Source organism: Phalacrocorax aristotelis, chromosome Z (assembly GCF_949628215.1).
Source record: "Phalacrocorax aristotelis chromosome Z, bGulAri2.1, whole genome shotgun sequence".
In the NCBI taxonomy this organism is placed as follows: domain Eukaryota; kingdom Metazoa; phylum Chordata; class Aves; order Suliformes; family Phalacrocoracidae; genus Phalacrocorax; species Phalacrocorax aristotelis.
The window spans coordinates 36,932,179-36,959,716 of NC_134311.1; the positions used below are offsets into that span (position 1 = coordinate 36,932,179).

Below are 27,538 nucleotides of genomic sequence, written 5' to 3' on the forward strand. Positions count from 1 at the left end.
GATTTGATTTTGTGACCAGTATATTTGTCACCTTATAATAAAACTCACTATGTACTATTTTTATTTATATGCACGCCTTGTCAGATGGTTAAGAACACGTCAGAAAATGCTAGGAAAGAACAAGATATGTTAAGATTAATCAAAATATAATGTGAAAAGCTTTTCCATTTGTTTAAGTGTTCTCTTGTCTTTATGAAAGCAAATCTACAAGGTCACATATTTCTGGGAGGTGGGAATTTAAGGTAACGTGAAGAAGATATTTAGTGCACAAATTATGGTCAACTTCAAGACCTGTTCTTTAATCTGCTTTATTAAGTTAGGAAGAACCTAAATCATTTGTCATTTGTCATTCCACAGGGGCAAATGGGTCCCAAGACTATTTGATGCAGAAAAATATTAAAATAAAGTTGGATTTACAATAAAAAAGGTCTCTATGAGATAAGAATACAATATTAATTATATATATGGGTAACATGTCTATTAAAAGGCTTATGAATTGCAAGAGGTCATACTGAGAAAGGTGTTTTTTTCCGTCTTATCTAGACAGTTTTGAAAGAGGGAGATTAAGAGCTGAACTGAGATATTAGAGTTAAAATTATGAACATAATTCACCTGCTAATTATTACTGAGAAAGTTAGAGGAGAAAATCTGTGTCACAGAGCATAGGCTTTAACATGATTTTATTACAAGTATGTTTGAAATTTCGTTTTTCTAAGTTTTCCCTTTCTAAGGGGAGAACACTAATTTTAGTAATTTTCAGACTAAGATAAATAACTAGTTGCTTTAGACTATTTCTTATCTTTGTGTTAGTATCACTATAATATTTTACTATAGGTAAAATACAAAATAATCAGATGGGAATGCCAGTTTAAGAGAGAAAGGGAGGTGTGGAGCAGGGGATCTGTTTTTCCCTAGCAGTTGTGGGAAGAGAGACGTCTGTGTTCCAGGGGGCATGTGTCCAAGAGAGAAATGGAAAATGTTAGGTCTCTGGGAAGCAAAGTGGTTCAAAGTTACTTAATCACTTTCTGAGATTCACTTTTTTAGTGAATCTCACTAACCACTTTAGTGGTTTTAGGGATCTTATGGTTTTTTTGGTATGTTTGGAAAAGAGGAGTTGTCATTCCTCATCTAACCTGTGCAAATAATCATCAGGAACTTTGATCGCTGAAAAGACCATAGTGTATTCCTTCAGATGAAAGACATCTGATGGTGATTAAAGTATGTATCTTGTTTATACTTTTCCCATTAATTTTTTCTGTATTTCTCTCTGGTCCTTCAGGAGTCTTTGTAGCACTTTTCCTCAGTCACTATATGTGGAATTTACCCTTACCTCTAATCAAAGGTTTATATCAAAGAGAGTCTAAAGACATTTCCTCAGGAAGTGGTCTGGAGCGGTGGAGACAAATGCGCTTTTACCCAGTCCTTGATATTTTTTTCATTCAGCCTTGCTTTTGGTACAGCCTTCTTCCCTCCTTTGCTAGGCGGTGGCACACTAGTTAGTGTAACACTTTGTATTTATAGCCAGTAGACAATCTGTGCTTTTCACAGGAGCATCTACGCAGTCAACTCCTGGCAAAATTGTTGAAATGGTACAGACTGCCTCATAAATTTGGCAGGGAGCAGTGCAATAACAGCTCTGTGTTGTGCTTCCAACAACAGCATTGTACTGCTTAATTTTGTGTGATAGAGCACCAAACAGCATCAAGAGAATGCATGGAATACAAGTTTTGAACTATTTTACTACTTATTGAAGAGATCAGGATTCAAAATGAAATCTGCTAGGACAACTGCTACTTACATTGATGTTTAGGGCTTATTGTTTTCAAAGTTACTGTTACTATAAAATATTAAATGTTCTTAAAGAGAGGGGAGAAGTTATAATGCATTTAAATCATAGGGTCATCGGAAATGTGCAATGTGTGTAGTCACTTAACAAAGTGATGGATGGAACTGTAATATTTTAGTGCTCTCTAGATACGTGTCTAATCCACAATTCACATAGTTTTTGTGCTTTAAAGATCTAAAGCAACAACTTAGCTCATTATAAAGATGTGGGGTAAAAGGGTGTTGTGTCAGGCTGTAACTTTTGGTAAGTAGGTTAAAGTGAATGTTTCAGTGGTAGATCTGCTTTCACTATGGCATTGGCTATGCTCTAAGGCAAAATGTTTTCACAAACTTAAAAGAGGAGTATTTAAAGTATCCAATTTTCAAGCCATTTGTGCACATTAAAAATAACTTGCTGTTCATGTTCAATGGTTTTCATGTTGGACAATGTAAGGAGACTTGCCGCAGCAGATGCAATAGATTATAAGAAGACTGCAAGTATAATAATTACAGCATGGAGCAGACTTCGCTGGCAGACACAAGAACGTAGCACTCTCTTTAATCATAGTGCTTCCCATAGTGTGGGTGGCCACGGCTGCAGGCATTTCAGTCAATCCCTTCTCCATGCAGCAGTGGTTGTAAAACAGAGCTGAAGTAAACAGCACTCCACAGACTTTTAGGGTCTTTTAATTTTGAGAAAGTATAGCGTCTCTTTGCCCCTCCTTTTGCCTGCTTGCTTCTGTCGGCCATAACCCATATGGCCATAACCCATATAGGTCATGCTTCCTACCAAACTGGTTCTGCTTGAAGTACATGGTATATATATATATATATATATACGGTATATAATGTTATCTGTATAGACTTTTCAAAAAGTTGTTTGGGGTTTGTTTTGGTGGTGGTTTTTTTTTTTGTGTGTGTGTGTGTGTGTTTTTTTTGTTGTTGTTTTGGTTTTTTTTGGTTAAAATATGTTACTTTAAAATTTCATAATAAGAAGTAACCTCTGCACTTATATTAAGTGCAGTATAATGTTTAATCCTTTTTTAAAAGCCCTTCCTCTTCATTGTTTTCATTGTCTCAATTTTTTTTTTTTGCTTCGGTGTTGTTTTACTGTTTCTCTAAAATATTTTACTGTTGCTCTAGCCATTAGCACAGCACTATTCCTCCACCCAAAATGAAGAGGAACTTTTTTTTTTTTAACCTGGCAGCCAGTTTACTGCTTTGGAAGCTGATGTCACCTCCTTAATGTTTGACACATACTCATCTGGAATCTTGAGTTTCATGAAATAGATTTAAAAGGCTAAATTTGGCATCATGCAAATACTTACACTTCATTTACAGGCCTTTTTGGAGTATGTAAATCGACTGCAGTTGAGGACAGAGACTGTAATTCTGTTACTTAAGTGTATAGGCAAAAAAGGATACATTCTGATAGATGAGTTTTTACATTGTATTTGAGCATATGTGGAACGAAGTGTACAAATGAGCTTGAAAGAAACGTCTTAACTTTCACTGGGTAACTGATAGTTGAAAGTAAATTTTTGTTTGAATCAAAACAGAAAGCAAAAGACTGTTAAATGAGATATATGCACACTTCTAAGACCTGACATCATTAATTAGAGCCCAATGGCTTATTGAACTCCTAATGCGATATGGGACCTTTCGACTTTAAAATTACTGCTTAAAATTCAGTTTTGAGAACCAAGTCTGCGTGCTTTGCAATGCGTCCCAAGGGAGAAATGAGTGATAAAGGCACTTTTTTCAGTCCTTTGTACGATTTATTTGTGTCCTGGGTACCAACCTGGAAAGGGAAACAGGCTCCTCAGAGCTGCTGGCCCTCTTTATTACTGTCTCTGGTGTGTATGTCCTGTGCATAAACAAAATACATGGGCCAGAGATGGAGTGATTTTGGAACCATTGTTTAACATTTTGGTTCAGCTGCAGCAGCTGTTGAAGTGTGTGTGACTGCCTAGGGAAACGCACTTCTCCCAGCAATTCATGCTAAAGATTTGACATACATGCCTCTTAAACTTGCTAATATACGGTTCTGCCTCTAGTAGGTTAAAAAGCAAGGTTCTTAGGTACGGTTGAGTGGGTTGCTTCTGGAGGAGGGGGAAGATTGCAGTGAAAATTGGAACTGACATGAATCTAAGATGAGTAAGTGGTTGATACAGTGATCGTATATATTAAAGAATTCTAGTAGAATAAGTTCTAAAACAATTTTATTCATAAAGGACAGGAGGGTGATTGAAGATGTTGAGAAATATTCATACAGGAAGAGATGGGGCTGGCTTTTTTTAATGTAGTGTGAGAACATTTAAGAATGAAGATGGGTTTTCATACCCAGCACATAATTAATTTCTGATGCTATTTGTCCTGAAGTTTTATTGAGTTCACTGGCATTATTTTGTTGTTGTTGTTGTTGTTCTTTCAGTTTTGAGAAAGTCAACTGGAGGGAGTTCTTGGTTGTTTCTAACCTATTGAAGATTATACATATAAACTGTTAGCCTTCGCACTAACCCCTTTATGAATCAACTTTCTAAGCTGATTTGGACCTTCTCTAGTCACCTATAGATAACTGCGTTGGTAGGATGTAAGAGAATTTGCAAGATTTGCAAATTTGCAAATATTACCGTTTTATTCTGGTTAAAAATAATATGATAATATGAATGGGCTGGGAGAAAACAGACCACTCTTCTTTCCAAATAGATAATACTTTAATAATGCCAAGCTAACATGAATGTAAATAATTTCTTGGCTTCTGGGCCAAAATAAACAAAAGCCAAGTATCTCAAAGAACAAATGAGAAACTAAGGATTCCGCTTTCCTGCAAGGCTCCCCAAGCTTTAACAGCAAGTGTCACAATTTGCTAGCCAGCTGACATTTCTCAGTGCTTTAGCAGAGCCAGGTGGCTCTAGTAAAGAAAAATGATTTGATACTGACAAACGAAAAGAGGTCTCTATTTGAAGAAATTCTACTGGCATTAGATATTTTTGCTCAGCCTAATATAATTAGTTACCTGCAGCTGCTGCATCACCATTATAGAGATATTTTGTCCTTTTTTGCTAAGAAGTTCAGGGATAGTTTTCCTTCCCTTAAACATTTAACAACCTGATACTTACGAAGTCCAAAACCAAGTGATTAAAAGTAATTTCTCCTGAATATCATTCTACGTTAGGTGATTCTGGGGTATTTGCAACATGTACCTACTGGAAATATAGAGATGACATTGGACACATACATTTATTGAAAAAAGCATGTTCAGGATAATCTTTTTTCTAGAAATTACTGAACTCTCAGATTTAAACAAGAAGTAAAACCATTTTATGATGCATCCACTCTTTCTAAACTTAAATTTATTCATCCCTTTTATCCTCATAGTTTTTCTGTGGAATTAAGGAATTCTTCTGTGGGAAGCTTGCATTTTGTTTTTTGAAAATTGTGGAGGGAAGAGGGAAATTAATTCTAAATCTCTGGCTAGTTAAACCAGAGGGCTGTAAAAAAAAAAAAAGATTTATGGTTGACTCTGGTAAAGCTATTGAATTTCCTTTTGTAAGTTAGTGTAAATGTATGTTTTATTTCATCAGCAGAAGTCTCCCATTTTTTAATACAAAGAGTAATAGCACTTTCTAGGTGGGTGCTTCTTAAAGAGGGAGGAAAAAGAAAAGAGATTTGAAACAGCTTTTCCTGTCTGAGGCCAAGAGTAGACTCAAAGCTTGCCAGAGCCACAATTCTTTAGCTTCTTTCTTATGATTTCCAAGGGTTTGTTAGTGATTTGCAGATGGAGCTTAGGCTTTGGAACTCATCCATTAAAAAGTTGTGTGGTCTTAGCCACAGTAGTAGTGCAACATGTTTTTCCTATACTAGTCTCACAGAAGTTAACTGAGCTTGAATTGGTGAGGGAACAACAATGCAACCTGTCCCCCCTCCCCAGCCCCTTCCCATAATTTTCTTTGCTGCATATCGTTTGGAAAGTAGGATCAGGTTCATTCTGAATTGTATAGAAGTATGTAACATTTTTCTTCAATTTTAAGAAGCAGAGGTAGAATATGAGCCTAGTCTTTTTAACAAGATACAGGTATCAGAAAGATTAACACAATTCATAGCATACATTAATTTCTAAAAAAAAACCATAACTGTCTGAATGGGTTTTTGATTTTTTTTTTTCAGTTAAGTTTTTCTAGTAGGTTTTCGTGGTCCTTTTGTGTATTTTTGCCATTATTACTTTTTTTGAAAAACAAATTGCAGTTACAGTTGTGGAAGCAAAGTTACAGAAACTGGCCTAAGGTAAGGGCACTTGAGCAGCTTTACTGCAGATGCTGACTGAAGGTAAGCCTGCTTACATGCTTCGAGGAGAGTAGAGGGTGAAGGGCTCTGTTGCATCAGGTACAGTGTGGAGAACTTCATAGAGTCTATGTTTTCCTGACTGGGAATATGTGAAAAGCAATGAAGCCAGTGCATCTGGCAACATTAATTTTGTGAAAGTATAATATTATTCCTGAATTTTCTTTAACTCTAAAGTAATACTCACTCAGTCTAGTCATTTATCTGTAGATTTTCTGTAACTTGATCACATGCTTAAATGGCAAGACCTTTGTCTCTGTAGGAGTGTTTAGCAGAATAATTTGTTTACCATCAACTAGTCCTTCATGGTTATCAATGAATATTTAGAAGTGGGCAGATGTCAGATTGTCATTCCAAGTGAATAAGGAGAAAAATGAGAAGCTTCAATAAATCCTAAACATGTACTTGTGGCCAACAATTTTATTTAGTGTGCCGGTATAGAATTTAGCTAATGAAAACCATCCATAAATGCAAAGTATGTGTATCCATAAACTGTGCTGAAACAAAAAAAAACCCTTCCTGACAGTAAATGTCAGAAAGAAATGTGGGAAGAAAACCCTTCCCCACCATATACTTAGGCACTTTGGCCCTGATCCAGTAAATTACTGAAGAATATTCTAAACTTTCTTAAAGTTAGGTTGAAACTGAAGTGATTTCTTTGTGCAAAACCTCTCAGTGGTTACTGTAATAGACTCAATTTGGTAAAGTGGGAGGTTGTGTAGACTAGCTAATCATTGAAATATATGTGTATCCATAGTGTAACATCTCGTCTATTTGAAATGTGTTTAAACAACTTTAATTTTAAAGCAGAAATTAGAGATTTTGGTTATCGATGGTAAGTAGTTAAGAAATGTCTTCTACTAGCTTTTAAAATACACTCTTACATACAGATAATAATTAAGTTAACAAACATATGCCATATAATTTCCCCTAATTTATACACTGAGATGTTTATAAAATGTTGAGAATATAGAATTGTTTAGAGTAAAACAGTACTTTGAAAGCTGCATGTTATATTTAAATCTGCAAGATGTTTTACTACCTTATTTTCTTTTACATTTTGGTTTTGGTTTGTGGAAAACTGATTTTCTGTCCTTTCCTGGAACCAAGGAGCAAGTGAGCAAGAGGTCTTGTAAGCAGAATTAAAAGTCTCAGACTTTGTTATGATTGGATAAGTGTGTGGAAATAATATGAATTTTGTTAGGTCAGCATCCTGCTCACAGAATTGATTTCATAAACAGTTGGTGTTGAAGCAGTCTGTGAATGAGCGTCCTGCCTTCTCATTTACTGACTTAGGCACTACGATTCTCAAGAACTGGCTGTTTATTTCATAGTAGAAAGGTTCTAAAAATACTGTTTGTGTTTTATTGTCGATCATTCAATCTAGAAAGCATGGGACACAATAAAACTCTTAAGCCTTCAGACAGGTTTTTAAATAAAATATTGTTAAAAGTATCTGGAGGAATTTGGTTAGGACTGAGCTGCTGAAATCTAGCAAACAAACAAATTAATTTACATTTAAACAAATTAGACCAATGTGTATACCTTGCTTCCTGAGAACTCTGTTTAAATAATTTAGGAAGTAATTTGGGATGTTAGAATCCTCTATTCTAACCTATTCTGACCTATTTAAAGAAATAAATTGTACCTATTTTATAGCATTTTTATTTTTTTTTAATAATGATTGGAAATCATATTATCTAACTTACCATTAATGTTGTAATTGATTATACAGTTTTGAAGTCTTTTTAAAGCCAGGTTGGAAATAGACCTTGATCTCTTTGTCTTCTAGACCTGTGTTGGAAGCAATGGGCCATTTGACTGTACAGGGAACACCTAAGAACAAAATTGATGTACAGACTCTTGAAATCATTGCTATACAAGAAATACTCGTTCCAAAATCTGGTAAAATGCAAAGAGGAAATAGCACTTACTTCTAATGCTTCCTCTGAATAAGATTTAGCTTTTCTTATTGTACCTGCTTTTTCTTAGCAGAGCTGAGGAAATCTGGTTCCCGTCGAAGCAGAGGTAAAGGTCAGAAACAAACCTGTTACTTGAACAGATTTCAGAAATTCACCCTTGGGTTTCTGTGTTGTACAAATTCCAACAAATTCACATAGTTCATAATTTTCAGCAAAATGTCATTAATGATCTCTTCTCAAAAAATAATGTCACTCTATGTTTCAGGGAGAATATACTGAAGAGAATTATCCTTTTGGATAAATGATTAATCCTTCTGTTCCGTCCTGCTCTATCTGTAGCTTTGACTGACTCATCCAAGTTGGAAAAAAGAGCCCAGTAGTGTCGCTGGGAAGTCCTAATCAGTATCAGGTTTGAATGGCTCATCCCAGTGAAACCATCCATCGCCTCTCTCCAAAATATATTGCCCCTGTTGATTTTCACATCTGCTTCTGAGGACATTCAGAATCATAAATAGTTTGGACAGAGTGTGTTGAGAAGTTTCCAGAAACAAATTGGTTTATCTGGTTCCCCTGGAATGTCTTTGAAACTGTGTCATAAATTCTGGAACAGTTGCTACACTAATAGAGTTACTAGCATAAAACTTGTCATGTGGTCCTGTAATAAAAATCAAGTGCTATTTCTGTGTTGATGTCTAATTTCAGAGGTAATTGTGCCTTTAATTCAGGCTTCTATATTTTTTCCCATTGGCATGAGCAGGAAGATATTTTGTATTACAGAAAGAAGAGGGAAAAGGCTTCAGAGCTTTTGGATCCCTGCTTAGTAAAGGCTCAGTAAAGTATCAGAAGACTAAAGCACCTCCTCCTCCTTTCTGGAGTTGTGGACAGTAGCTGAGTAGGTATCTGCCTGGTACTGTGCTACTTATCTCAGTGGAGGGGTAAATTCTGCTCCAGGAAAATAATTTCCAGGGTTTCATAGACACATGCTCTAAGAGATGGTTGTCTCTGAGAAGCAAACTTTGGAGAGTAACTCAACAAAGCCCTTGTAGCACATGGAAATCAGACTTCATTATTTAAAGAGGAATACCAAAAGAGTTGGCTTAGCTTAATTGAAAAGTGATAAGTAGGAAATGTTTTTCAGTTGCTTAGTCCTGTTTAGATACAGTTGGACAGTAACCAGGGAACACAGAGAGTTCTTTTATCCATTTGTATTCTCAGAAGTCTTCAGTTTCAAATCTGTTCTCATTCCCTCCACCTTCCCTGAGTGATTTAATAAGGGACAGCCTTATAACCAATCTGTAAATCAGAGGAGTAAATGTTAAATCAGGCCTCCTCCACTACAAAGCCTGGTAGATATGAAGCTCTGTCTTTACACTGATAAAATAAATGTTTTTATGTCTTCATGCAAATGATCCTAGGATTATCTGCCTGTTAAGGGTATTAGAAATCTCAGTGCACCAGTAGATGTTAAATTGAGTTATCTAGACTATTACTCAGTATAAATTACACCAATAAAATAAAGACACTGTCAAGGCTGTTCAAGGAAGTTGGTCATTGTGAGGGCTTTATGAAAAATCATTAATTCAATTTTAGGCTGAAAGGGATTTTGTTGCAGAACTTTAATCCAAGGCCATGGGAATGGATGTATCTTGCAACTAGAACCAAGGTGGTTTCCTTCCTGCTCCCTATTTAGCCAGTGGTGAGGGAAATCAAGAAAGATATTTCTGATATCACAGTATGCCTGACCGCTATTCATTTGCCAGAATCATGACACCTTGTTATTTTTCCTTCTGAATGCAGCACTTTTGCCACAGGCTCATCCATTTTTCTGGCTTGTAGAATATGGCATTAGTGGATTAGACAGTGACTGGTAATTGATTTACTCCCCAAAGTAACTGACAATTATGTAAATCTCAAATTGTCTGCTTTGCTGGATTAGGCTAGGATTCATGACTAAGATCATCAATGCAGGAATGCATTTAGTATTGACAGCTTTCCCATCATGTTCTTGAATACCTTCTGTTGGATTTGAAATGATTCTGTAAAATCATCAGTCTTTCTGACCCCAGGAATCCATGCTGTGGCTGTATAAAAGGTTATGTATTTTTCTTTTCCACAGTGCTTTGTGGGGGATTCATAATGCAATAATGGAACCTATTACTAAGTTTGTTATTTCTATAGCATCGTATAAGGAACTCTGTGAGAAAATCTCCCGAAGCCTTCTAGATTTCCCTATAGTGTTTTATGAAAGTCTTGATTTCAAAAGTGAAAGGAGAAACTTACATATAAGTATGATGTGAAATAACTACTGATACAGTCCCTTTAGATCTGAGAATTACTGGAATTTAAACATTATGAACTTTGAAGCTTGAGGTAAAAACAAGTTTTCACTGCCATTTAATTAAAAATTAGCCATTCCTGGTTTACAGTGTATTTTTGATAACCTAGTTAATCATGTATAGGATGAAAGAGCATGGGCAAATATCATAAGAAAATTATTACCTGATGATCTTTTTGTTCTCAGTTAGTTTGTCTCTTTAGAGATTATCTCTTGGTATGGTTTGCTTGTTTTATCTTTCTTTCCATGTTCTAACTGGAAAATTCAGTTTCTTGCATCAGCTGAGTTTGCCTTATTCAGTTTACCTGCTAAGTGGCTGGAAATAGCATAAGAAAAAAATAGTCTTTAGTTGGAGGTTATTAGGTATAAGCTTTATTTCTGGCCATTATACTACCCCTTCCACACTGTGTACTTCCACAGAAGTGTACTGTTGCAAGAGGATCATGTGATAGAACAGCTGAAAGCATCTTGTTTTCAAGAAACCAGTTGCCTTACACAAATCATAGAATCATGGAATGGTTTGAGTTGGAAGGGACCTTTTAACTTTCACCTACTCAGAACCCCCTGCCACGGGCAGGGAAATTTTCACTAGATGATTTGCTCAAAGCTCTGTCCAACCTGACCTTGAACACTTCCAAGGATGGGTCAACCACAACTTCTCTGGGCAACATGTTCCAGTGTCTCTGGCTTTCTGGGGTTCAGGCACACGTTGCTGGCTCATGTCCAATTTTTCATCCACCAGTATCCCCAAGTACTGCTCTGCAAGTCTGCTCTCAATCTATTCATAGAATCATGGAATTGTTTAGGTTGGAAGACACCCTTAAGATCATCAGGTCTAACTATTAACCTAGCACTGCAACTAAATGTCCTTCTTGTAGTGAGGGGCTCAAAACTGAACAGAGTATTCAAGGTGCGGCCTCACAAGTGCCAAGTACAGGGGCACGATCACTTCCCTATTCCTGCTGGCCACACTGTTCCTGATATAAGACAGGATGCTATTGGCCTTTTTGGCCACCTGGGCACACTGCTGGCTCATGTTCTGCCAGCTGTCAGCCAGCATTCCCAGTTCCTTCTCTGCAAGGCAGCTTTCCAGCCACTCTTCCCCAAGCCTGTAGTGTTGCATGGGGTTGTTGTGCCCCAAGTACCCAGCATGTCATCTTGTTGAATCTCATACAGTTGGGCTTGGCCCATCGATCCAGCCTGTCCAGGTCCCTCTGCAGAGCCTTCCTACCCTTGAGCAGATTGACACTCCCACACAACTTGGTGTAGCCTGCAAACTTACTGAGGGTGCACTCGATCCCTTTGTCCAGACAACTGATGAAGTTATTAATATATTAAAGATATTAGCACCCCCAGTCTGCATTGATATGGTGGATTGTCCTGATCAGATACAGGACCTTGTACTTGGCCTTGTTGAAATTTGTGACCTTCACACAGGCCCACTCCTCAAGCCTGTTAAGGTCCCTCTGGATGGCATCCCTTCCCTCAAGCAAATCAATTGCACCACATAGCTTGGTGGAGGGTGCATTCAATCCCACTGTCCCATTCCATTGATGAAGATTAATTAAATAGTATTGGTCTCAGTGTGGAACCATGCAGGACACCACTCATTACTGGTTTCCATTTGGAGATTGAGCTATTGAGTGCAACTCTTTGGAGACAGCTATCTAGCTGATTCTTTATCCATCTAACAGTCCCTTTGTCAAATAAGAGAGTGAATTGTCAATATTTACTTTTCTTTCAGGCAGCTTTCTGCTAATGCAGTATACCATAGTAAAAGAATTATCACAACCAGAATTATGTGCAGTAAATCTGCTACATTTTCTAGAGAGAAGAACTTTCTGGACATGTTTGGGACCAAAGAAAGCATTTAAACCACAAATGAGAAATGCTTTAAATTACTGTTACCGAATTTCTTATCTTTGTTGCATGTAGGTACGTCTGAGGCTTTGCACTGGCAATAGCATCTGTAAAATGAAATACCTAAGATACAGAACTGAATTCTAAATGTTTTTCACCTTTATTACATACATTTCTTTTATACATACCTAATACCTCCTTTCTTCCTGTCTACAAAATCTCCTTACCCCTGTTCCCCTTGCCCTCTTCTGGCTGTTCAGAGATTTTGTGTGTTCCAAAAAAAAAACAACTAAAGTGATCTGTAAAATCCTAGCATGGATATAGTAAAGTGCTCAGAAAAGGAGAACCCGACTAAAAAAACAACCAGCCAACAAACTAAACAAAAAAAACCAGGAAAGCATTGCAGACCATATGCAGACTCTGACAATGTATAGTAATTTTGTCTTGTCTTTTCCTCTATTGATTGCTTAACTGACAATGCCTGTTACACACGGGTAGGGGAAAAGTAATTTTGAAATTACTCTTCACATAAAGAATGTTGGATTAGTTTTATCCTTAGGAAAATTCTAGTTACAGAGAGGGTCACTAGATAATGTATTTTCTAGTGTTACAGGGTTTTAAGCTACTCCCTCATTTAGCTGTCATTAGCTGCCATGTCAACCTGTCAAATCTTTTTCAGAGCTTGTTATGTTTTTCTCTCAGTGAAGCTTTTTGCAAGTCTTTCACTGAGCAACCCAACAAACTTTACTTTTCAAACCCTGCTCCTACCTCTAGCAAAAGTAGCATCCCAGGTTTGTTCCTGCTAACCCCTCCTTTATTTTGTTTTGAACTTGCAGTTTGATCCCTTATCTCATTCTACTTGGCAAACCATCCTGTTTTGTAGGAATTACTTGTCTGAACCCTTGATAATGTTCTGTAAGCAAATTTTAACTTTAGTAATAGTTGCAAAGGGCGATGAAAATATATATAGTTCCATATTAATAAATTGATTAAGGGGTGTTTGGAGAACGTACAGTTTAGTGGATTTTAATCTTAGCTTTTGATATATTTAGGTGCTTGTACAATTTGACAATCCACATTTTAATGTCTTTTTCTCAAGAATGCAGAAGTTGTACATACATTACTTCTTTGAAACTGTGCTGTCAAGCATTTTTCTTCCTCCTTAGTTTTAGGAAAGTCACTAGATGGCGGTAAAACAGCAGTTTCTCCTGTTGAGGGCTTTGTAGGAGAAAAGGTTCACGATGAAAGAAAAGGATATTTAAGCATTTAACATAAGTCTGCAACGTAGTAAAATAATTTTAAACAAAAGTACTATAAATAAGATGTTCCAAATGCCTGTTACTTATTTTGATAGTACTGAATTTTCTTTGATGTCTTGTGTGCTTCTGCTGATTCGATCTTCTCTCTGACATTAATCAAACATGGACAATCTAATTCCAGGACTTGTGAAGCAGTTGCTTAGGGCACAACGAAAGTGTGCATAAATATTTGGTTTGGAATTCTGAAAGCAAAAAATGGTTAACTAATTTTTACTTTTTTAGTCTCGAATCTTTCATCAGAGCCCTCATTTAAAAAGAATATGTAGAGTGAAACACCCTAAGACCATGGAGTTCACAGAGCTTTCTCTGACCTTTCCTTCTAATTACATAATTTAAAAATTAAGGTCTTTTTCAGTGTTTGCTAATGCTGACCCTCTTTTGCAAAGGTTTTTATACTTATTGCCATACAAAGTGTAATTTAGTTTATACTTTTAAGTGTTAGTGATATATAAAACCCTGAAATGAACCTCTGGAAAGGGTATGTAGTTGCTGTTGTATCAGCATGCAGCAACAGAGGACAGGAAGAAAAGACAGCTAACAAAATCAGAGCTGATCATTTGATGAGAAACATAAAACTACCTCTGCTCCCTTATGACAGCAGGATGCAAAAACCTGCTCAAGGTTTACCACAACAGCTTTCATAAATGAGTTCAGCTGGGAAGGTGCTGGGTGTAAGATCTGTCCGAAAGACAGCCGAGCTTTAGTATAGCGCTGAAGAACTGGGAAAGCATGACACCAGAGTACTATGTTCAGAATCCTCTGTATGTGCCTGTAGGACCAGTGTATCAAATATGTTAATCTGACTTTAGTTGGAATCTATCATCAAAGGATTGTTTTGATTTTTATATGATGTATTAAAAAGCTTTTATTAAATGTGACTTAAAGCATTGTGTAGTGATATTGGTAGAGAAGTAAATGTCAAACTAGAATTTTGTTATTACCTTCTCAAGATAATGAGGAAATTAAGAAAATTAAGTTATTAGGCCAGACCCTGAATCCCGTCAAAAATACTGGGGCCTCTTGAAGGAGTGATATGGAAAAGTAAATGTTAACTTTGTGCTTTCTTTTCTTGATCATGGTACTGATCAAGACTACAGGTGAGTTTTTTTGCTGTGTAGCAACACGACTACTGCTATCCAGATGATATCAGAAATGGCTCCCAGAGAACTGCAACCTACCTAACGTCTCTCTGGTTCTGACACAGATGGTCTCTATTGCTATAGCACAACTGCTGAAATTGTTTGGTGTGTGAACCCACGTTTAATTGTGGCAGCTGCAGCGTTTTCCTGTGGTTGATGGGAGCTGCCTCCTCTTCTGTGTTGATGGTGTGACATGGCCACAACTGATCAAAAGATTTTACCCCCGGTATAGTTCAATAGCGGACAGTTCATTTCACACAGCATGTTGTAGCCTAATACTTTTTTTTACTGCCCTTCTGTTGATTCTTCACAGAGTTTGCTGTGCCATTTCCTTTCTTCTTCTAAGTGGGAAAGTAATGAAGCTGAAACCGGTACCTTCCTATCAACTCTTGGCTACACGTCAGCGAATTATCATAGTCACGTAGTTAAAAAGGTAAGTATTTTGTGCAATTGGGATTTTGTTAATAATAAATCACCGGTTTATAAGCACATATAGAGCTGTCATTGTTATAAGGAACATGTACTGGACTTTGTTCATCTTTTCTTACCTCAGTTACTTTTACAGCCTTTTAAGGGAAAAAATGAAGTGGGATATCTCTGGACAAATGAGAAAAATTTTTATTAGAGTATACTGTAATAAATGTTCATAAAAACAAGATTCCTCTTGCTGATGTGTTATAAGAAAAACAATATTTGCCCTGTCATTAAAGTTTTGCCTCAAGTCTTGGGGAGCAAAGCTAAAATAAGTAGCTTCTTAGTTTCAGATATGTGTTCAAAAAATGTTTTGCAGCTTAATTTATTCAGTGATCTGATCAGCTTTAATTTAGCACCAATAATTAAAATATTAAAAAATCAAACTGAGTGAACAGAGAAACCTCCATGGTATGTCAGTCACACAGAGAACCGTGCAACTAATGTCTGCTTATTTGCAGTATGTGTATTTTATTTTATTTTATTTTATTTTATTTTATTTTATTTTATTTTATTTTATTTTATTTTATTTTATTTTATTTTATTTTATTTTATTTTATTTTAATTTATTTTAATTTAATTTAATTTTTTTGTTATGTTATTTTATGTTATGTTATTTTATGTTATTTTATGTTCTGTTATTTTATGTTATGTTATTTTATGTTATGTTATTTATGTTATTTAACAGATGGTCTCTTCATTACTAACAGAAGTCAGAGGATATTGGTTCAATGGACTTAAAGTTCAGGGGAGGTAGGTGTTAATCTAAACTTCATTTTGATACGTTTTAGTTCAGTTACAGTTCAGTGAGGACCTTTTTACAGTCTTGGGCAACTTAGGCTTCAGTTGGAAAGTTTTGGATATATATGTAGATAATTTCAGGTGTGGACAAGCTTGTTAAGTTCTTCTTCAGATAACAGTTTATACTTGAAAGTGACAGGGTGGTTTGGATTGGAAGGGGCCTTAAAAGACCATCTAGTCCAACCCCCCTGCTCTGGGCAGGGACATCTTCCATTAGACCAGGTTGCTCAAAGCTCCATCCAGCCTGACCTTCAACACTTCCAAGGACGGAGCATGCACAGCTTTTCTTGGCAACCTGTTCCAGTGTTTCACCACCCTCATTGTAAAGAATCTCTTCCTTATATTTAACCGATATCTATCCTCTTACAGTTTAAAAACATTGCCCCTTGCCCTGTCACTACTGGCCCTGGTAAAAAGACTGTCTTTCTAGAAGCGCCCTTTACAGATTGAAAGGCCGCAATAAGGTCTCCCCACAGCCTTCTCTTCTCCAGGCTGAACAACCCCAACTCTCTCAGCCTTTCCTCATAGGAGAGGTGCTCCAGCCCTCTTATCATTTTTGTGGCCCTCCTCTGGACCTGCTCCAACAGGTCCATGTCTTTCCTGTGCTGAGGACTCCAGAGCTGGACACAGCACTGCAGGGGGTTCTCACCAGGGCAGAGTAGAGAGGCAGAATCACCTCCCTCAGCCTGCTGCTCACACTTCCTTTTATGCAGCCCAGGATATGGTTGGCCTTCTGGGCTGCAAGCGCACATTGCCAGCTCATGCCCAATTTTTCATCCACCAGTACCCCCAAGCCCTTCTCTGCAGGGCTGCTCTCAATCCCTTCATCCCCCAGCCTGTATTGATACTGGGGATTTCACAGACCCAGGTGCAGGACATTGCATTTGGCTTTTTTGAACCTCATGAACTTCATAATCATAATGTTGGCTGCTGTGTGTGTCCTTATAGCCAAAGTTAACTGGTGGTTACTATAAGAAAAAGCAAAAAAAAAATTTCCAAAGGAATTTATTCCACTGTTTGTGTGAGTGGTAGTTTAATTTCATAGAATAGAAATTACTTTGCACTTGTTTTAATGATAAAATTTGCCCATGCTTATTTCAAGAACCTCTCATTTTCCTGCTATTAGTTCCTTGATCTGGTACCAAACAGTAGTGTGGCAATACTGTGTGTTTGATATAAAACTATTTTAAATGTACCCAAGCACATAGTATTTCCACCCTTTAGCTGCTTGTTCAGCCTGGTTCTCTAAGGATGAAAGTCTGAGAAAGTGGGTGGGAAGGAAATTGTGATGTGTTCTGGCCAAATCTCCAATCCAGATTATCAGGAGATGCTAATAATCACCTTGACATCTTGTGTGGGGTGTTTCTACATGTCTAGGTGTAGTCAGTGAGAATAATCACCTTCTTTATCCACACTACGTAAATACAGTGAATTAAGCCAAAATCTGTGACCAGAAAAAAGGGAATACATTTGCCTAATGCTACTGTTGTCACTATTTTTGATATGATCATGCCTTTTAACTCTATAATTTGTAATTTGTGCCCTTATACTGATCATAGTCTTTTGTCAATACTTTAAAAATTATCATATTTGAATACGTTAGTAGATCGTTTTGAATGCATGTAAATTAAGTGTATTCCAGCTAAAACACAAAAGTAAAAATAAGGATAGATATTTTTAATATAGACTATATACTCAAATTGTGTCTTTTTTAATTTTATGACTCTGCTGTTTATATTATATTGATCTTCAGAGTCAAAGCTGCTGATATGATGAAATGAGTTCCATGACCTATTTACACCACATAGCCTGTAAAGTTATAGGAAAGATGAGGCTGACTGAAATATCTTCCTTATATCATAAGCCAATAGCTTGGCTGTTTTTCTCCCTTCCTTCTTGCACTGAGGTGTTTGCTTAAGGAAGAGTAAATAAGCTGAATTCATTTAGACCTGACTTTAGTGCGAAAATCATGCACACAGTTAATGAAGATCATCACAAAGTTTTGTATCATGTAGAAAACAAACCACTCACATTTTGTAAAGTAGGGTGAAACAGGCTTAGCTGAAAAGCTAAATGAGACTGTCGGGAAGAGAAATTCCTGAATTCGACTAGGAGAAAAGGAAAACTTTGAACTCTACGAGGATTGTTTTGATCCTAGAAATTTTGATATGGCTGTATATTCAAGTAGGAGTTAGAGGTGTACCTTGCCTCATTTCTCCATTCAGTGATGCTGACAGCAATGCAGTTGACAATGTCTGTGCAAATTCATTGCACACAGTGGAATGCACTGTGCAACATTCTCCAAGAACATATTTTGAAGATTATTTAGCAGAAGAAGAAAACTGCATTTGCAGGGTTTTTCTTCCAAAGTTAAGAGTAAAGTAAATTGCTAAATTTTCTAGTCCTAGGTAAGGAATTAGAAATAGAATTTTGTAAAGGGGACTGATTTAAAGAGTTTTGGGTTTGTGAACTTTACATATATATCCTGAAAAACACTACTGCACAATAAATATCAGCCCAAGAATTACCATTCCTACAGAAACACTTCTTACAGTAAAACTGCATCTCAAAGTATTTCAGCGTACGAAGCTTTAACACATATTTGGTTAGGTACCTACTCAGAAATTTGAGTCTTTGAAAATGTGTCATGTTTTATTTCACTGTGGGAACCACAATGGGGTACCCCATGTCCACAAATCATAGCACTTCTGTCCCAGCATATGCCAGTGACCATTAGGCAACACCTATTTGGGAGTAGCTTTAATACATGCAGGGCAACAGAATTAGCTCTTACTCAGAGCAGCCTGTAGTGTAATTCCTGTCTCAGCTCTTCATACACTGTATTGGTGGCTCCCCAAAGAAAACAGTTTTAGGTGCTTGCACAGAATGCACCCCTTTTAGTGAACAATGGAATCAGGAGAAACTTGCAGGAACTCAATGAAGCCTTTTACAAACAACCTAGCACTTTTTAATATGCTAGAATTCAGTATTTTCAAGTTCTTCATAAATATATTCCTGTCAAAACTGCATCTAGAAAAACCTGCAGTTTCATGTGCTAGAAACTATACATACTCTGGGAAACTTGTGGTTTCCTTTTGCAAATGTTATCTCTTACATTGTGTGCCATTTTTATTTTTGTTTATGTTCCAAAGGTTCCATGTTTTGTTTATGTTCCATATTCCACTGTCTTTATTTCCAAGCATGTAGTTTTAGCAAGCAGGTCAAGTGGTTCGTATATTAAGATCCAAGAGTGTTTCATTTTCCTTCAACTGTAGATCTGTAAGACAAAAATTTTTCAACTGAGCACTTGAAGAGAGCAGGATTCCGTATTGTTTGGTTCATAAAAGTTTTTTCTGTTGAGAGGAAATGTTCAAGGAAACAACAGGAGGCCTTAAAAGCAGCTGGGTGGTCTCTTGTGAGGGTCTAGCAAACCTCCATGGAAGCTGTGAATCTGTAGCCTTCCTTACCTGTTCTTCTCTGATTTTGGAAAAGACAAAGCATTCCATGGTAGGAAGGGTGTGATTACTGAGCAAACACAACTGGCTGCACTTCAGAATTGGGTTGACGTTGTTTGCCTTGAGCACTAAAATATCAAAATTTTATCTGACTTCTCCTTAAGATTCTTCAGACAATATGTAATGACATGTCAACAGTCATTCCAGTAAATAATTTTTCTGCAGTTAGGTATGCATCTCTTACGTTTAATCTTCTGTAATTATTTAAATCTTTTTTGACCTTATCAGTTTAGAAATTAAAGTTATATGTTTCTAAAATATGAACTGTATTTTTCCCTCAGAGTTTCAGCCAGTTGTGTGAATGCTGTGTCCCGTTTCTGTCTCCCCCTCATTACTTTGCCTGATCTTACTCCATTTCTGGAAACTCTTCTTCTTTACCATGGAGGTGCATCAAAAGAAATTCTCAGTTTGGAGCTTCTGGAGGCTGTGAATGAGGCCTTTTTAAAGTAAGTAGTATGGTCTGTATGATTTTTAGGCTCTTTTCATACAGATCGTTAATGCAGTTAAATGTCTTTTCTCTGAGTTTGTATGCTGAATGCTCTGTACATGCTCTGCAGTTGAATAGTAGAGCTCAGGTCGCAGGCCAAAGCAGAATTTTGAAATGCTGATAACACAAATTGTGGCATAACAGTTTTTAATATTGACTGGGACTTTGTCCCACCTTTTTTCTAAAATGGTGGTTAAAGTCTTCAATGGATTTTAGGAATTTTGTGGAAGATATGATCACTTTCCATAGAAATGTTATTTACCTTTCATATCAATGTATCAACATTCCTAACGACATTTTGAGAACCATCTGTATTTTTCTGTGTACAAGATAGATCCTTACGTTTGAGTGGTTCCGTATTTCTCTTTTTTTTTTTGTGTGTGTGTGTGAAATTGATTCTCAAGATTCTAAATTCTCTTCTTTTTCAGCAGATTAGTTTTAGTGAGTCTGGTAGGAACAATTTGTGAACTATAACTTTGCTTGTTTTGCTGGCACTGAAACCACTGTTTTGATAAAATCAGTCTATGGATGAAAGGCAGCTGGGCGAAGCTGAACATCAGCAAGATTGGCTATGCCAGGGTAGGAAAGACATCAGGGAAAGCACAGCCCATTTTTGTTTGAGAGTTGCTTTATTCAAGTTGTAGCTGAGGGACTATATAATAAACTTTTTTTTATATACTAAAAGAGGTCCTTTGGGAACACTTACCTCAGTTATCCATTCATCTCCTTTTTGATCAAAGTATTAATTCCTTCCTCTGTACCAAACATGATAATGTCTGAGATCTTCCAGTGAAGACTGATACATTGGTCCATTGATGGCTCCAGCAAAAATAAATAATTAATGGAAAAGCACAATTACTGATTTGTACATGTTACTAGAAGCTGATGAAATGAAGTGAAAAAGGAATGTGAAGGCGTGAAAGATGTGTCCCAGAAAAGAAAGAGCTAACTTTCACTTGCTCATCTTCCATGGCTTCAGACTGGACATGTTCCACAAGCAGTAACGCAGTTTGGAAAACTTTCAGAGCAATTTCACAGGTTCAGCATGGATGGTCTATACTGATGCCAGTGAGCCAACGGGCAGTCCACCATGACAGACTTTTGCCACTTCATAGTGTGAGCCTGAATCCTTTAGATGGTTACAAAAGTTTCTTCTGACTGAAATAGATGTCCTTTTGCTTACCTTTTGAACTACTTTTTTATCACAGTGAGCAAAAATAATTCCATTGATATGGCTCTTGACTAAGTGAGTCTTGCAGGGCCCATGTCAAAATCATATGGCTTCCCTGAGAGCACATGTAGGCTCACACATGCTTTGCATGCTATACTCCTGGCCTATCACTGAAGCTCATGTGATCTTAACATGAATGTGCTTGTATTTTATTTTTTTTCCCCCACTTTAACAGTTGAATTCTGAGTTCCCTAACTCTGTCATGGTGTTCTGAACACTTGTTTTCCTTCTGAACATGGGTAAAGCCTGCTCCAGGAAATAGGGTTACCAAATACTGGGACTTGGGGTGCTCCATAGAATTCAGCATTGCCCCAGTGGGACCATCTGCAAGTTCAGTTGCAGAAGGATAATGACTACAGTTTATTTCCTATATGTTTTTTAAATCTCAGAGTTGGAACACCTCTATGTAAGCTTATTAGATTTCTTTTCCTGGCATAACACTACCTGCCATGCTACCACAAAAACAACAAAGAAGAGAATTGTGGCAAAATTGAGTAATCTCTTGTCACTCTAAATTTACTCTGATGGGCATATGTGCTTTAGTAGTGATTCTTAATTAAACAGAATCTTGAAATTGAGCAGTACATTTTATGTACTTTGATATATTTCTTGTCTACAGATATACACTTCTAAATTAAGCTATTACGTAGTTTTGAATGGAAATAAATACAGCTTTTGGATGGAAACTAGAATTCTGAAGGCTGATATTTAAACATATGTGTGGTAAAATACAAACATTAAAAGTAGATCCTAAAATGGTGCTAAATCTTTCTTTCTGCTGATGTTTTTCTTTTTTTATCAGTGGCTTTAGCACATATCTACTTTCCAGCCTAATTTTTTTTTAATCTTAACTCTATTTAAGACCACAGCACATATTTCTTGTTATTTATGTATTTCTTTGTTTTTAACCTTCTAATTTGCAACTATCATGACAGCTGCAAAAATATTCCAGGATGTTTCCTCCTGTGATAGCTCTTCTCCTTAGGTGGTTACTTTTAGTATGTTTTGATTTGTGCTGGTCCACACAAATTACAGTATTGTCTCAAAATAAACTGTCTTTTATTTCCTAGTGATACAACACTATACTTCAGCTGAGCTATAGCTGAAAGTTTTAGCTGAAGATATAATTGCCTTCTTAACCATTTATCTTTTAAAGGGCTCTGGTCAGTGTTGGTGGGCCAGAGACTTACCTGCCTCTACCTCGGGTTTAGGGATTTTTTCTTATTTCTTTGCAAAGACAGGTAATGCTTTGATTTAGCCAGCAGTTAAATTATTCAGGACCTTCCTGCTTACCTGTCAGCTGCTGACACTTTCTGAGCAGGTCGGTCTGCAGAAAGCAGTCTGGGTTTGAAAGAGCACAAGGGCCGGGCAGGACCTTCCTTTAGAGAAGAAGGAATTCCAGACTTAAAAGTTCTGTTTCCATTTGCTGGAATCCACCATAACCAAATGTTTGGATTTTAAAACCATGTGGTTAGGTTTCAACTGTAGATAGGTGGTGATGCCCTGTTATTCTTTGCCATTATGATTTGATATTGAACAAAGTACTCTAAGCAAGATTTTCTCTCTCTTGATACAGGTTGATCTTTGTCTTCTTTTTCCCTGATGTGCTTTAAAAAAACCAAAAGCACATTTTTGTCTTCATTCCAGTTTCTCAGGGAAAACGGTATTTTTCTTTCTAAACCAGGAAGAAGATCTCCCTCACTGAATCAGCTATCCTCAGTCTCTGGCTTCGTCACTTACCAAGCCTCGAAAAAGCCACAGTATATCTTTTAGACCAGCTGGTTTCCATTCAGTTGAATTCACTGGAAGAAGTGGCTGGTGTCATAAAAAAATCCTTACTGGTATGTGCAATATGTAGTACATTTGATACTGCTCCTTCATGCTTCAGAAGTGCCAGAGAGTTTATGTCAGCATCTTTCAGGGAAATGGCTGTCATGTGGCATGTAACTTGCTAATGCAAAGTCTTACAAATCTTGAGTCTTACAGGTGTCACTAAATTTTTAGTTTTTACACTGAATTGGTAAAAGAGAAAAAGATTTCATCCACTGATGAAGAATGGATGAAGAGACAAGAATCTGACCGGTAAGGGCACTGAGTACCTGCCTTTTTGTTAAAAAATGGCGAACTTTGTCCAGGGAGGATTTGAATCTGGTTTTACGTCAATCTTTGTACCCTTGGGAGTTTAGCAGTTTAAACAATTTAAATTCCTAGTAGATTATTTTATTATGGACTGCCTAGTTACTTGGTTTTGTTTGCAAATGTGATCAAAATTCTTAATCTGAAACATTTGCTAAACTGTAATTAAAGTTTGTTTTCAAATGCTGTGTTATGCGGTGCACCAAAAATCTTTCCTATGCGAAAACATGACAGAATACCTTTTCCAAAATAATGAGCTAGTCTGCAACACTAAGCGTAAATTTAATTGTTAATTACAGTGTGAAATAGAATGTGTGTTGTGTACTTAAATTATTTCATAAAATGGATAGAACTAAAAATGGCACATAGTATCTTATTTTCAGCCTATAAAACTGCTTACAGGGTATGTATTTTAGACAGGAAAAGAATGATACCTTTAAATATTCTTCCTTTTTAATTGAATCTGCAAATTTCTATGTTACGGATCCGTTACAATACTTGTAAATCTCATTAAAGTGCTTGGCATCAAAAGCACTTCATATGTCATCTGGGGATGTAGGTAACCCAGGAGACAAGGCTATACACAAGGCCTCTGCCTAATTTTTCTGTATCAGATACACTGAGTTGAATACAGCATATGGTACTACAAAGGGCTGGGGGAAAAAATATCTAGGTTATATATAAAAAGAAGTAAAGTCTTTGTTTCAATTATTGATTTATTGTTGTTTATTACCAGTGTTGGTATTTACCCTGTCTTCACATCCTGATCCCTGAAAAGAATGGAACATTACTGTGCTAGCACACTTAGGTTATGTCCCCAATTTCCTCTGCTCCGAAGACTTTGTGCTTTCAAAATAAGGCATTCACAGAGTGGAAAGATGAGTGCAACAGCACTGAATCCTAGTTTAGAGAGGACTTCCTGTGGACAGGGAGCAGGATGAAGGGAGGCATAAAGAAGACAGCAGTTGGAAGATGGATATTGCTGATTGATAGGCATTGACAAGAGGGAGGGTGCATAAATGGGAGATGGAATACCAGTTAAAACCAATAGGATGAGAAGCTTCGGAGAGGCAGCATAGAAGGAAAAGATTTGATCCAGAGTTTGTGTTCTAAAATACTTAATGGTATTCTGTACAGCTTGTACATGGTTCTGTAAAGATGCTTGTGTGACATAACAGCACTTTGAATCCAACAGTATGATTAATTTAGCCTGCCTGAAAGACATTTGAATATCTATTTAGGAATGCATTTAGGTATGCATTTTTTGGCAGTTGGATTGTGGTTTTTGTAGGATGTGGCCTCTGCTTGCCTTATGGGTATGGTAATAAAAAGTGGAATCATGAGACAAAACTTGATCTATACATTTTTTTCTATTTGGAAGAAAACCTCTAGAGTACAAATAGGCAGAAACATGTAAGTGATTTGATTATAGTATATGGTAAGAAGGAAATTTCAATAAGCTCTTTCATAACTGTATTATCAGAGTCACTTATCTAAACAAAATATCTTGACACAGCAATGAAACTGTACATAATCCTCATAGACATCTGTGGTACCCAGATAGCTGTAAACCACTGTATTTCTATTATGAAAGAAACTTGATATCTAATACTCTTCTATTTTAATTCCAAGAGTAATTGTAGTATGATGGTCTACTAACTTGTGTTTTATATAGTATGCTATTCTGTTTGTGGTTTCAAGGCTACACTGGAATTAATATTGGAAATTCTATAGTTATTCAGAAGTAATAGAAACAGATTAAGTGACCATCACAAATGATATTTTAGCTTCTTCAAAATTTGGTGGGGGAGCTGATATCTTATTTTCTAAAGTAACTGTAAGGTTTGTATGTGTGCATTAACAACTAAAATTTAAATAAATACACATATTAGAATTTTATGCTTTACCAGAAATGCATAGGTATGTATATAAATAGATTTTTAAAGCATGTGAATGAATCGGCCTCAGTTATAGTTTGTGTTCAGTTCTTAGATAGCTTTCCAAAGTAGTTTTATTTCTTTCAAAGTTATGTTGCAAGAGAAGTGCAATAGGTTGAGAGGATTTAAAACTTGTCGGCTTCTGCTTTAAACACCATCTGTTACTGCTGGGTTTTGTTTTTCCGCCTTGTTGGCTTTCCTAAGTCCAGCCCAGAACTGAAATTACGTTGTGCTCTGCAGTTAAAGCTCTAGCTGTGGGGTCTCCCTTGCTGTTATTTTCACTTCAGCATTACAGAACTAAACCCAGAGTTTTAGTGGGTGATATGGTGACTCTTGTATTGCCTGACAGGATACCGAGCTGGAGACTGCTCTGGTTCCCATGCCCTTGCATTGCCCCCTAGCTGTGCCTTATGCCCAAGTTTTGAGTCTAGCTGGATCCATGCTCCCTTTCACTGGGAGCTGTGCCAACGAAATAGTCATTAACGAGGGAGAAGGGGGAAGGATAGACAGAGAAAATGAGAAGGTTTTTTTCCTGTTGGAATACATTCCACCTAAGTTACAGTTAGCTACCTCAGTATTGCCTGTCTTCAAAACCTGTGTTGTTATGGTAAAATTTTTGAAATAGTGCACACTAATTTATTCATAATGTTGATGAATTCAGGAGCTTTTTAAACCTCTGTAAAAAGATGTTTGTGCTTTCAAAACAAGTGTATGCTTCAAAGTAAAAATACATTCAGCAGTTGGTATCAGAAAAAAAAAAGTTACATTTCTCATTTTTAATTGATAAATATAAAATTCAGGAATACAGGTAAGTAGGCAATTTGGAAATACAGATAACATTTGAAATACAGGAGTGTAGTAGTTTCTTAAAGCTAGAAGTGTTTAATGGTAGAAGAGTTGTGTCCAATTAATTGCATGTGAGTCTGGAAGTCAAGACAACTGGTATTTGCAGTGTTACGACCTCAAATCTGTTGCTATGTGATCTTGGGCACAATTTGTTTCCCTATGTTTATTCTTACTTGCAGTTGTTACAGAGCATTCTATGATGGGAATAAAATGCAGTATATGATTATTAGTCTGTCCCTCTTTGTGCCATTTACTTTCAACCTGTAGATACAAATGTATTTTTCATATTTCTGTATTCAGCTCTGGTTTTGTATTGTAAATTAGTTGTTTAGGATTCTTCTTTCTGATAATACAGATACAAAAGTAGTGTAGTTCTATAGAACTTGTGTATGTAATACTTTATGTCACAGTATATTTTTCCTATTTTATTTCTTTAAAAAAATCTCAGTGTGTTTGTGTGGGTTTTTTTTCTAAAGAAGCACATGTTCTTAAAATATGTAACCATGATGTCACATATGCAGCTCCAGTTCCCTGTGTTTGGATCTTTCTGTTTTAGTTTGTGTTGTGCTGTAAATATTGTGCATGTTTTAAAGGTGATGGGACAAGCTCCTGGTATACAGCATGTTTGGATTTCTGATCTTTCTGTGAAAAACATTGCATAGTCACAGACAAGATTATTAAAATGCAAAATGCCTTTTTATTTTGAAAAAATAAGGAGATAATGTCAACATCATTAAAACCCTATGAGAATCCCTCTTGAAATTGATAATCCGTCCCAAACTCCAGAACCACTGCTGGCCGCAGCACAACTGCACTGCCTGCTCTAGTCCTGCTACGCAAACAGGCACATCTTCAAACTGCCTTGGAGACTTTCGCGCTGTGACAGCATTCTTACTTTGAGTGCATGCAGATTAATTCCAGGCAGTCTATTGATCGGAATCTTGTGGAATTAGATAACAGTGGTGGAGTTTGGGGTTTTTTTGGTTTCCCCTTTCAAATACCAGTAATGAAATACATACTGAGTGTAGTGTAGATTAAATATTAGGAGCTATTAACTGTGGTTTCTTGTAGATTGCTGCTATCTGGCAGGAAAGGGTGGAGAGTTTGTCGTTGCATACAGCATTTATTTTAGTGTTGTTCAAAAAAACTATCATTTGATCTTTATGTGCGGCAATGTGCTGATGGACCCTTTCTAGTTTATGCTCAACCTGTCTTAAGCAACAGTGGGTTTGTATGCCACCACAGAAGTATGTGTGCAAAGGTAGGTAGAGTGTCTGAAAAGGCAGTGGAGAGAAATGGCTGAATTCAGTGTTTAGCCCAGAGGACTGAAAAACATACTTCTCACTTTCCGCTGTTTTCACAGAATTGTAG

General features: G+C 36.7%; 1 protein-coding gene across 2 annotated transcripts in view; it reads left to right on the forward strand.

Annotated features, from left to right (window-relative positions):
* FANCC (FA complementation group C) overlaps window positions 1-27,538 on the forward strand; it is an 88,118-nt gene that overhangs the window by 39,635 nt on the left and 20,945 nt on the right. For both annotated transcript variants that reach the window (XM_075078404.1, XM_075078405.1), the window contains exons 5-8: window positions 15,057-15,176; window positions 15,903-15,967; window positions 19,812-19,976; window positions 22,933-23,089. In XM_075078404.1, the coding sequence (XP_074934505.1) occupies window positions 15,057-15,176; window positions 15,903-15,967; window positions 19,812-19,976; window positions 22,933-23,089 (507 nt within the window). The remainder of the gene's footprint in view (window positions 1-15,056; window positions 15,177-15,902; window positions 15,968-19,811; window positions 19,977-22,932; window positions 23,090-27,538) is intronic.